At 43.9% G+C, this 12,251-nt stretch overlaps 1 protein-coding gene across 1 annotated transcript in view; it reads left to right on the forward strand.

The window, feature by feature from the left end:
• The window catches only part of slc7a10a (solute carrier family 7 member 10a), a 114,851-nt gene that overhangs the window by 91,671 nt on the left and 10,929 nt on the right, over nt 1-12,251 (forward strand). The window contains exon 4 of the mRNA XM_080780545.1: nt 551-702. Within this exon, the coding sequence (XP_080636671.1) occupies nt 551-702 (152 nt within the window). The remainder of the gene's footprint in view (nt 1-550; nt 703-12,251) is intronic.

Here is a 12,251-nt window from a genome sequence, read left to right on the forward strand (position 1 = left end):
GCCTATTACAGAATAGTACAGTATGCTATAGGTTTCATGTGGTTAATTTAATTATTATTTGTATAATAATTATATAAATGGTACACATTAAGATGGCCAGTGTTCATTTGACTGTGTACTGCAGTGGTTCCCAAACATTTTCATGTCAAGGACCCCCAAATTGACAGTTCTTATCCCACGGACCCCCATTTGAAAAGATATGCCAGGGATCCCCATGAGAGAAGATTTTTACGGCTCTAGCAGTCATTCTCAACCCGTTTTATTTCAAGGACCCCCAGTTTGACATGCATTAGTCTACGGACCGGCGGATCCCCATTTAATGGCATTTCTACCTCTGGGACCCCCAATTTATGTTGTAAAATCAATGTTAATTTAACCCTGAGAGTGTACTAAATGGAATTTGTACACTCTCAGAGTTACAGACCCATAATGGTCCATTTGGTTCCAAACTATCATTTAGCTGTGGACCCCCTGGAACTCCCTCAAGGACCCCTGGGGGTCCAATGGGCCCCACTTTGGGAACCTGAATGGTGTTCTGTATGTGTTGCAGGTTTCTGCTGCTATGGAGTGCTGTGCTGATCATGTATCCGACCACACTGGCTGTCATCGCTCTGACCTTCTCTAACTACGTCCTCCAACCAGCCTTCCAGAACTGCTTACCTCCTTATGTAGCCACCAGACTCCTCGCTACCACCTGTATCTGTGAGTCGCACGCACACACGCACGCACGCACGCACACACGCACGCCACTGACCAAGGTATTTAACCCACACCTCAGGCTGTATAAGCTGCCAGTTGGTCAGCTTCCAGGTTTTAATGTGTGTATGTCTGTGAAAACATGTTCTACCCGTAGCCCTACGGCCTACGCACAATACCCAGATCACGATAAGCCCATAAAGTATCTGGGACAGAGCTGTAAACAGATCAGAGTTGATCGAGTTCATTTAAGGTGTGCTCAGGACAGTTTGGTGCATTCATAGGACCATAAACAGCATTGTTGTGTCCAACACCAGTTATGCACAATATTTGATATTATGATAGGAGATCGTCTGATGAGTGTGTGTGTGTGCGTGCGTGCGTGAATTTTCATAATGCAGATATCAGGACGGAATTGGAACACATCACTGTGTGTGTGTGTGTGTGTGTGTGTGTCAGACTACATAATGGTGCCAGCCTTTGTGCCATGCCGCTAATGAGAGGGCGTGTCTCCTTTGTGTATTGTGTTCACGGTTGCCCGTGACGCCCACTGCCCCCAGGGATGGGGAAGCGGGCGGGACCATCCCGGCAATTTCCCACTCGACGCAGACGCGTTTGTGAGCATGTAGATCTGCTATTTTTTTTTCTACAAGCCCTAGAGCCCTATACGCCCGTCTCCTCTACCAAACTACAAGCCCTAGAGCGCTATACAGCCAACGCTGTGATGGTCGCTGTCAGCCATTCTGATCGCCGAGCGGTTGGTCCGGATGTGGTCCCACTGGGACCGACAACACACACAGTGGAAGTAGCATTTGTAACAACCGGTCGCAGGTTTTGGCTCTTCAGAATAAGGGTTGAACGAGGGGGATTAATTAATGAATGGGGAGCATTCCTCGGAGGTCCCACTGGGCCTTTAACTGGTACGAATCACACGTGCTGATCCTGAGTGACTTACAAAGTGCTGCGAGGTGTAATGCAGACTGCTCTCTGGAGGACCACAATGGAAATAATACTATTAGTATTTCAGCTTAAACCATTTCAAAACAAAGTATTTTGCACTGCATGGGTTACAAAATCATGGGATAAAAATATTGGTAAAGAATTGTCCTGTCTGTCTGTCTGTCTGTGTCTCTCTCTCTGCCACACACACACACACACACACACACACACACACACACACACACACACACACACACACACACACAGCAGCTGTGTGACTTCTCATTCACTCTAGCCTCTAGGAATTGGCTAGACTGTGATTATATGGCTTAATGTTTTCCTCTGCCTGAGAACGTCCCCTGCTGCATGTACTTTGAGTGTCACCTGAAATGACCCCCAAAAACACGACACAGTTTGCCCGTGTGTGCGTGTGTGCGCACACCCGTGCTCGTGTGTGTGAGTGGACGAGGCCTGTTCTGTCCAGTTCCCGCTGACCAGTGTGTGCACAGCGGTCTGAATCCGTTTATAGTGCACATGTATATTTCTAAGAATAGGACCAGTGTGACCCAAGAGCACCGGTTCAGTCACATGACTGAACACACCCACTTTGTGTGTGTGTGTGTGTGTGTGTGTGTGTGTGTGTGTGTGTGTGTCTTTATCCAAGGTGCTTTACATGGGGTGCATACTTAGTTTAGACTAGTCAGTGGTTGTGTTAAGGTTAGGTTTAGGTGTGCTGCCCCGTGGGAGGTGAGGGTTTGAGATAGATTGTAGTTGTAGGACTAATGACTGGTCTAACCAATGACTAGTCTAAACCAAAAACTGTCTAAACTAAGTACTGCACCCGCTTTACATATAGATTGTGCATTACATTCACACATCGATGGAGGAGGAAACCATGCAAGGCCTGCACTGGACAGTACGCGAACCTGCAGGGACACCCAGGAATAGGATCAAATTGCATCAGAGACTCTACTTGTGTGTCTGCCATACACTGTGTCTCCCTTAAACTGACACTCAGCCTGAATTTACATGTTGTTTCACTTCATTAATCAGTCTGAAAGTGCTCCCATTGCAGCCACTTTCCAAGATGGCCGTTGCCAAAGACAAGAGTTAGGGGAACAATTAGTTCCCCTAACCAATAGCAATAGTAAAGCATTTTTAAATCGTTGTCAAGCCACTGGTCAGCTAACCTGCTAATTGACTAACTAGCCAGTAAAATTATTAGAAAAGTCGCTGATTTTGGTGTAGCACTGAACTCTGTGATGTATTTCCTATTTCAGGAGACTTTGGGGTTTAAATAGCCAAACACTCGGCCTGAATTTCAATTCTGTTTCACCTCATTATTCCTTCGAGTCTTTTCAAAACGGCTTCAATAGCAACATCAATTATATCTGCTAATGTTACTGCCACCATTGTTGTTTTGAACTGTCTACGAATTGCCATGCAATGTCTCCCTCTCAGCTTTTCAAAATGTCTGTCTCAACAAAGACATTTACCGCTTTGCCTGTTTGCCTTAAAAAGAGAGGGAAAGAGCATAATATGGACTTTGAGGATTCCCATGAGAACGGTTTGGCCTGAAGCCCTTTCCTTCTGAGCTGCCCTCCTCTGGAACACGTGGGTTTTATAATCATGTTCATGCTTGTGGCTTTGAAGCTGGAATTCCTCAATAGTATTCTGTCACAGCGATTACTACCACTTTCTCCCTCTGGCACTGAGTCATATACTGACTATATTTATATACAGAGAGAGAGAGAGATGACTCATAGCTTTGATGTTATACAACAGTCTCTCAGGACTTCCCTTTTCTCAAGTGTGTCTCTTCAAGTTGCCTACAAACTTTAGTGTATTGTATTTGTAGGTCAACTGAATTTGCCTCAAAATGGGTTGAAGGAGAAAATATATACAGTAAGTAAACTGACAAAAAGCTGAGTGCGAGACGTTCGAGAGAGAAGATTAAGGTTGGGTTTGATCTTGACTTATAGACTAGCAGAAAAATAGGGTCTTAACCACTATTACACCACGTGGGAGGTGGAGGTCTTCTTAACCACTAAACCATGGGTCTTCAACAGGGGGTCTGGGACCCCTAGGGGGTCTTCGCTTTCTTTGGGATATTTTCTCCCTCCATTAACCAATTTTTTTCTTTTTTGTTTAATGGGCATGGATAGCGATTCAGGGGCTGCATGGAGCCAGGCTATTGTGAGCTTCTAGATCAACCATTATTTTGTGGTGAACAGATTTTAGTTCGAGGAGAAATTGAGGGTTGAAGTGGTTACAGTACATGTCTGACAATACACATTAACATGACTCAACGTCTTAGAAAGATCATGTGTCAAACAAGTATATGAAGCTATTTGTGAAATCTCTGAAAAAGTCTAATTTGCAACATAATTGTATACAATATGTAGTGGGGGTCCCTGAATCTCTCTCCCAGCTACGGCGGTCCTTGGCCTGAAAAACATTAAAGACTGATGCATGCATGTACTACTACACCATGAGCCATTGTCGTCCACACTATGCTTCCAACAAAGTAAGAATCACCTGCCTGTTGGCAGTAAATCTGAACGATGTGTGTTCCAGTTGGCACAAGGCTGGCCTGTGGACCTTTGTACTGGCACTTTACTGGGGCCAGTGTCCACTATAAGGTTGGAGAAAACATCCGTTTGACTTCACTCTGTGGAACGGTGGGTGAACCCCCAGACTGTGTGCGGAACGTGTGTGAGTCATGTTTATTTAATTGAGAAAAGAGCTGTGTAGTACAAACACAAGGAGAGAACAAAGTGCTACACTGTACATCCTTAACTAAATGGAGGGCAGGCCTATTCCAATGTGATCATACCAATCACATACACTATGTGACCAAATTTGACTTTTTGATTCATGTCTTATGAAAGCAGGGAATCATAACTTCAAATTGACATATTGGTTGTTCAGTTTTACCCACCAGTTTTGGAGACATGGGGCTGGATTTTGAAGGTGCGTTTTACCATGTGGTAATACATAAATTGGCCTCGCTCTGCGCACAATCGTATTATGAAAGCCTTATCGTCCCGTGTTGAACGCACACACATATGGAATACGACGTTGCTGAATATTTTAGCATTGTGGGAGTGTCCATATGTTAATTATTTTCGCTTTGCGCAATTTGCTATTAAGCCCCTTGACCTGCGCATAACGATTAGACGTGGGTCTAGGCACCTCATAAACGCAAAAAGAAAATATAAAGCACTGTTTGATTTTACACTTGAGCGGCTCTGGGACGCTGCTGGAGTGTTGCCAAGTCTGTTTATTATAAGCAGCTTCTTTTTCTGTAAAGTTGCTTGTAAATATTGGTAGTTGTGGTTGCTTTTCTTGTTTCTAAAGGTTTCTCCTAATGTTGTTTAAACCAGTGATCCTCACACAGCACATTCCCATGTCAAGGATCCCCAGATTAATGCATTTGCCCAACTAAGGACGGCTAATACAAAAATGTAATTAAAATTTTACTTTTGAAAATAGCAGATCTACCAGCTCACAATGAATCACATTCATTCATTAAAACTATGAACTCTGACTGCAGGCGGATATATAATGATCATTATAACAATGTGCAAGAAAATATTTAAAAAGATGGAATATTTGTGGACAATCAAAATATGTTTTTTATTTTAATGTGGTGTCATTAAAATTAATCTGGATATAGCAGACTCACTATCTAGAAAATAAAAACATGGCACTTCATTTAAAATAGGTTACAGACCCCTGTTATATGCGCTTATTTTGGGATTATTTTTATAGACCTATTTACTTGTTTCTCTGAGACATGGCAACAGCGTCTTTTTATTGCGTCTTTTTATTAAAATGTTGAGATTAGAAACGGCCATAATTCTTTCATTTCTCAACCTTAAAAAAAAACAAAAACATATCCATAATCCTTGGGAAGTTTGCTTTCATACGCTGTATCACACTCGAGTCAAGTCTTCTTCAATAAAATGCTACGAGCGAAGACCATACCATCACGGGACCATACCGCATCACAGGCATACGCACCAGGCATTCAACTCATTACTCATTTCAAATATAATATAATTATAATTTAAATTAAAATATAATTTTACTGGTGTTTCTCAATAGAAACAACTTATTTTGAGGCATAAAGGTGACAGCATGCAGTGCAATAGGAATAATTAACCCAAATGTGACAAAGTCATATGTCATGTCTTCTATGGTGCCAGCCTGAAGAAATGTAATATAACGATCCCCAAAGTGCGCATTCCGTATGTGACATCAGCTGACTGGTAAAGAAAATAGTACGGACATGTTGATTGGGTAACTCTCAAACACGCCTTAAACACTCCCATGACTAATTCAAGGCCGTTTTGCGCACTCCACGGGGTGTCGAAAGCGCTTCTTAACATGCTTAAAATTGCAATATGACATACCTCACGCCCCCAGCTCATATTACTGTAATAGGTAAAACGCACCTTCAAAATCTAGCCCATGGTTTATAGAGTAATGTCTTGCAGAGAAACTGCGAGTTGAGAAAACAGGCTTGAAAGGTTCAATTCTGTGGTCTCTAACATTACACCTAGCTACATTTTTAAGCATTTATTTCATATTTACATGTCAATTCCAGCTCTGAGCCTCTGACACTTATTTCAGACATGCTCTCGTATGTGAAGAGTCTGCATGTGATGTTAACTCATAAAAATAAAGTGAAAAGCTGGAGGTTGCACGATGGCAGGCCCTCAGTCAAATCTGGTTACATATTATCAATACTTGCACACTGGCATCATGTCTAAATTGTACTTAAAGTAAATCAGTGCCCCAAGTGGGTCAGACCAATCAAAGAAAGTCAGGAAACGCCACTCATAAAAGCCTGTGTTTGCACTAGGCAGCTCTCAGGTGTACAGTACATGTGTGTAACTGTATCAACATTAAGCTGGGGTGTGAGTGACTATAAAAAGAACATCTATGTTCTATAGCCTACTGTACAGTATGTCAAGCTTCCCTGTATAACACTTTTCAGTCACAGGAATTTATGCTTTCCATCGCTAAGAATTTATTTCATCCGTCTTAAGCCTTAACACTATTAGCTGTCCTGCACGACTTCCCAAACATTTTCAGTTTGAGTGTCTGTTTATAGATCTGCTATTTTATTTTATTTTTTAATATTTGAAATCTCTGAAATTGTATTGTTTTAATATCAGAAAATCCCCCAAAAATTGTAGGAAAGGTAAAGCAAACAACAGAATCGCGACCCATGAAAAGGTGACCACGACCCAAAATGAGTGTGGATCCCATGTTTGGGAACCAGTGCCCCTACAGTGAGAGACGGAATTGACTGGCCCGGTGTGCTGACCAATTTTAACGTTTTAGGATCATTACGGTAATTATCATTAACATGTTTTTCAGTGAAAGTGGTGGTATTATTAGGGCTTGTTTGTTTGTGCCTCGACGGAGTGGGGCGAGTATCTGTGTGCCGGTTGTGGTAGGCCGGTCTGGGCCAAATGTCGGAGACACACTTTTGACCCAGTCCAGAACCAGTGCCCCGTACGGTGAGAGAAGCTATATGACTTCACTTTGACCCAGTCCAGAACCAGTTCCCCGTACGGTGAGGGAAGCTATAGGACTTCACTTTGACCCAGTCCAGAACCAGTGCCCCGTACGGTGAGGGAAGCTATAGGGCTTCACTTTGACCCAGTCCAGAACCAGTGCCCCGTACGGTGAGGGAAGCTATAGGACTTCACTTTGACCCAGTCCAGAAGCAGTGCCCCGTACGGTGAGGGAAGCTATAGGACTTCACTTTGACCCAGTCCAGAACCAGTGCCCCGTACAGTGAGGGAAGCTATAGGGCTTCACTTTGACCCAGTCCAGAACCAGTACCCCGTACAGTGAGGGAAGCTATAGGGCTTCACTTTGACCCAGTCCAGAACCAGTGCCCCGTACAGTGAGGGAAGCTATAGGGCTTCACTTTGACCCAGTCCAGAACCAGTACCCCGTACAGTGAGGGAAGCTATAGGGCTTCACTTTGACCCAGTCCAGAACCAGTGCCCCGTACGGTGAGGGAAGCTATAGGGCTTCACTTTGACCCAGTCCAGAACCAGTGCCCCGTACAGTGAGGGAAGCTATAGGGCTTCACTTTGACCCAGTCCAGAACCAGTGCCCCGTACAGTGAGGGAAGCTATAGGGCTTCACTTTGACCCAGTCCAGAACCAGTGCCCCGTACAGTGAGGGAAGCTATAGGGCTTCACTTTGACCCAGTCCAGAACCAGTGCCCCGTACAGTGAGGGAAGCTATAGGGCTTCACTTTGACCCAGTCCAGAACCAGTGCCCCGTACGGTGAGAGCAGCTATAGGGCTTCACTTTGCAGCTCTCTCTCTCAGATCGGTACGTCTCTGGTGAATTGTGTTGTTGAGCCTCCAAAGGCAGCGATTAGTTTAGTATTCTAGTGTGGAGTGGCCCTTACATGCCAGGGGCCCTGTCCCTCTCCCTGATTTACCTGCTGCTGTCAACGGCCTCAAAGACAATGGACACACCTCCTCCCTTCCTGTCCTGTCCTGACAGAGAGAGAGTGGATGGAGGGGTAGGGGGGATTGGGGGGGGGGGGGGGGGGGGGGGTCCGAGAAAGAGAGGGAACGGAAATGCACATTACACCCTCTCAGCCAGGCTACTACTATAAAACAGTATGTGGGAGAGGGCGGCGGGCGTGGGGGGATTGGGGGTTGATCACAGAGCTGTGCCCGGTGCCACCAAAACCCTTTTGGCAAAAATTCAGTAGCTGTTTCCTTCCTCCTCCTCTGGGTCTCCTAATGGAGGAATATGTAGCTCAGTTAATACCGGGTATGGGTAAGCATGTTGTGTCATTTTAGTTAAAAAGTATAGTTAATATAGCATTATCGTTTTAACCATTATTGCTTTGGCTATTCAGTTTAGCGTTTCCCGCATGTGAGCTATGAGCTTGTAGATCTGGTAGTTCTTGAAAAATTTAGAAAATCTTGAATACAGAATACAAATAATTTGGGGGGTCCTTGACATTAATCAAAGTTTGAGCATCACTGATAGTGATAGGTTTTTCAGAAAACTTTACTGATTCAGAAGACATTTTAGAAACGGCCTCAGGTCACCTCATGCTACTGTCAGAGTGCTCCCACTAAGGAAAGAGGGCATTTAACGCCACTAAACCGCCTTTGTTTTGGTGAGTAATAACAAACGTGTACTCTTTATTTGTTTTACTGAAGATGAGCCTGTGATGCGCAGAGGCTTGAAAGTCCCATAGCGTTAAAGGACCACTTCACCACTTTTCAACATCTCTTCATATAATTGGTCCTCACTAATGTTCATGATAAAACACCACCATTTTTTCCTACTCAGTCTGTGTCTCATAGGAGGGCTTTGGGCAGTTCGGACACCCGTCCACCTGTGACGTCCTTCTAGTGCTATGGACCAGAGCTAAATTAGACTGCAGTTGCATAATAGACCACAAGACCAATGACATGTACTGTATGCAACACATGACTTGACACAGACGCACACATGTGATGTACACACACACACACACACACACACACACACACACACACACACACACACACACACACACACACACACACACACACACACAGACACACACACACACACACCAGCCATGCATAAATTACACATGACAACACGCATTCACACATGAAGTAGGAGACAGCATACAGTAGGAGACTATCATAAACCTGTCTGTCAGTCAGATATAGGACAGATGGATGGAGAGAGTGACAACCGCCTCCTCTGTCCTACAGTGACAGACAGCAGGAAACGTTGGATTATAAGATCTGCGGTATCCGAGACTCTGTCTGAGCTCAGTCTCATGATTTAGACTCGCTATGTGGAAGTGTGTGCAGCTGTGTGCCGTTTCACACAGCGAGCACATGGCCATCCCAGCAGACACAACACTACTTTGGACCAATCCCGTCTCTCCCCTTGGCCCTACCCCTTTATGGTCACAATCACATTGAGATATTTAGTTTACCCTCCGAGGTGTGTGTGTGTGTGTCGTTGCTTGCATAACACCACAGGGCTTGTTACAGTAAGTATGCCACACATTCTGAATGGCTGTCATGCCTATAAAGGGCTTCACATACAGTAGCACGCCACGAGTCACGACAGAATAGTTGATCTCATAACAAAGGACATATCTAAACATTTTACACTGTCTGTGTCAAACCTTCCATGTTTCAACTCTGTACTGAAAATACTGAAATGTTTGCACATCTCTCTGCCAACACACCAGATGTTGTTGTTGTCAATGAAGAGAAGAGATCAGTTTCCATCCTTGAAGTGACCTGACTGCACCTTTGATTCTAGCTTAGAAGAAACCTTTTATGACCAATGTAAAAAACTTGGGATGCCAAAAAAAGGCAGCTAAATGGCTTGCAAAGAATTGTGCAATCTCTTCTACTATTGGTAGCCGCCAAATATGGAGAAGACGCTGTTACTTGTACCCCTGAAGGGTGTATGGGAATTTGTCCGATTGCATTCTGTACAGCACCTTGTAAATATTTTTGTCCTTGTATTGTATCGCTTATGTGGACATAAATAATGTGTGTGTGTGTGTGTGTGTGTGTGTGTGTGTGTGTGTGTGTGTGTGTGTGTGTGTGTGTGTGTGTGTGTGTGTGTGTGTGTGTGTGTGTGTGTGTGTGTGTGTGTGTGTGTGTGTGTGTGTGTGTGTGTGTGTGTGTGTGTGTGTGTGTGTGTGTGTGTGTGTGTGTGTGTGTGTGTGTGTGTGTGTGTGTGTGTGTGTGTGTGTGTGTGTGTGTGTGTGTGTGTGTGTGTGTGTGTTAGTATGAGAGACCCATGGTCCAACTGGCTTGCTGCCAGAGCGTACTATACATGTTGTAGTGATTAGGGGCTTGACCAGCCGGGGTTTAAAAATACTGGGGTCATAACTAACCAGCCCCCACCACCCCTTTCTCTCAAAGCTGCTACAAGCAGGAGTCCTAGGCTAATAACTAGCCTAGCCTAAAGCATACAACTAAAGAGTGTTTACTTACAAATAGTTGTCTATTATTATTCATATTAACCACACTTTGCAATTTTTCAAAATTGCGACTTTTCTAGTTATTATTATTATTTGTTTTTTTTTGCAGTGGTCATGCAGAACATAACCGTTGGGCCTACTGTGTAGAACTTATTTGCATCTGCAGCACCTAGCAGTATGCAGCCTATAGATAAAGGTAAATAGGGGACAAGTCTAAACAGGATGGTGTGGGTGTGGAGGTGAGCACAATGAGGCCTGGTGGTCATATCATCATGGCTGACACAGCTTCGTCCTTCCAGTACTGACGGACTGGGTCAGTCCTTTGTGCCGGTGGCCATGCATGGTTGAGAAGTTCCACAGTGATAGGAGAAGCCAGAGGGCAGACTGTTGCCTCCGGCAAATTTCAAATGCTTCCGTCATACAGTCTGGCGCACGGAAGCTCTGATCATGAGCAGTCTTTACATTCGCACACATTTATCCTAATATAAATCAAAGTCATCAAAGCATATATATTTCTGCTTAACATAAATGTATATTAAAAAAGTAATGTAAAGATATTTTATCATTTATTTTCATGAACGGAAATGGCAGCTTCCTTGCTCGGATTCCGGGAGGTGTAGTTCCAGACTATATAGCATTCAGGAGGTGTAGTTCCAGACTCTATATAGCATTCAGGAGGTGTAGTTCCAGACTATATAGCATTCAGGAGGTGTAGTTCCAGACTCTGTATAACATTCAGGAGGTGTAGTTCCAGACTCTATATAACATTCAGGAGGTGTAGTTCCAGACTCTATATAACATTCAGGAGGTGTAGTTCCAGACTCTATATAACATTCAGGAGGTGTAGTTCCAGACTCTATATAACATTCAGGAGGTGTAGTTCCAGACTCTATATAACATTCAGGAGGTGTAGTTCCAGACTCTATATAACATTCAGGAGGTGTAGTTCCAGACTCTATATAACATTCAGGAGGTGTAGTTCCAGACTCTGTATAACATTCAGGAGGTGTAGTTCCAGACTCTATATAACATTCAGGAGGTTGTGGAATAGTTGTCTGGCTACGTGAGACTATGTGGTTGGTACTGTGTGTTCCGATATTCTTAGATTCTCTACCTTTTTCATTTCAAGGACCCAAGCTCATTTAACTGAGAGATTTACAAGTGTGTGTGTGTGTGTGTGTGTGTGTGTGTGTGTGTGTGTGTGTGTGTGTGTGTGTGTGTGTGTGTGTGTGTGTGTGTGTGTGTGTGCGTGTGTGTGTGTGTGTGTGTGTGTGTGTGTGTGTGTCCCATTCTACTATAAAGAGGATAAATTAGTTAAGACTAATGGAACCACCTGCCAAACAATTAAGCAGAGGCCAAATCACACCTCCATAGTCCCCCAGGGCCCCCACACCCCTATAATGTAATGTCTTCAATGCTAGTTATGGACATGAACCAGGCAGGCAGGCTCTTTCTATCTCTCTCCTCGCTGTACACTTACTGTATGGGATGTATGATTGTATAATTATGACTACAGTATATAGTATATACATCATAGAAACTGGGAACTTTCTAACTGCCATCACATTCATCACATATGTTCACAACTCAACATACAGTCACACATCCTACC

The sequence above is a fragment of the Protomyctophum bolini genome, assembly GCF_963924005.1.
Source record: "Protomyctophum bolini genome assembly, chromosome: 1".
Lineage (NCBI taxonomy): Eukaryota > Metazoa > Chordata > Actinopteri > Myctophiformes > Myctophidae > Protomyctophum > Protomyctophum bolini.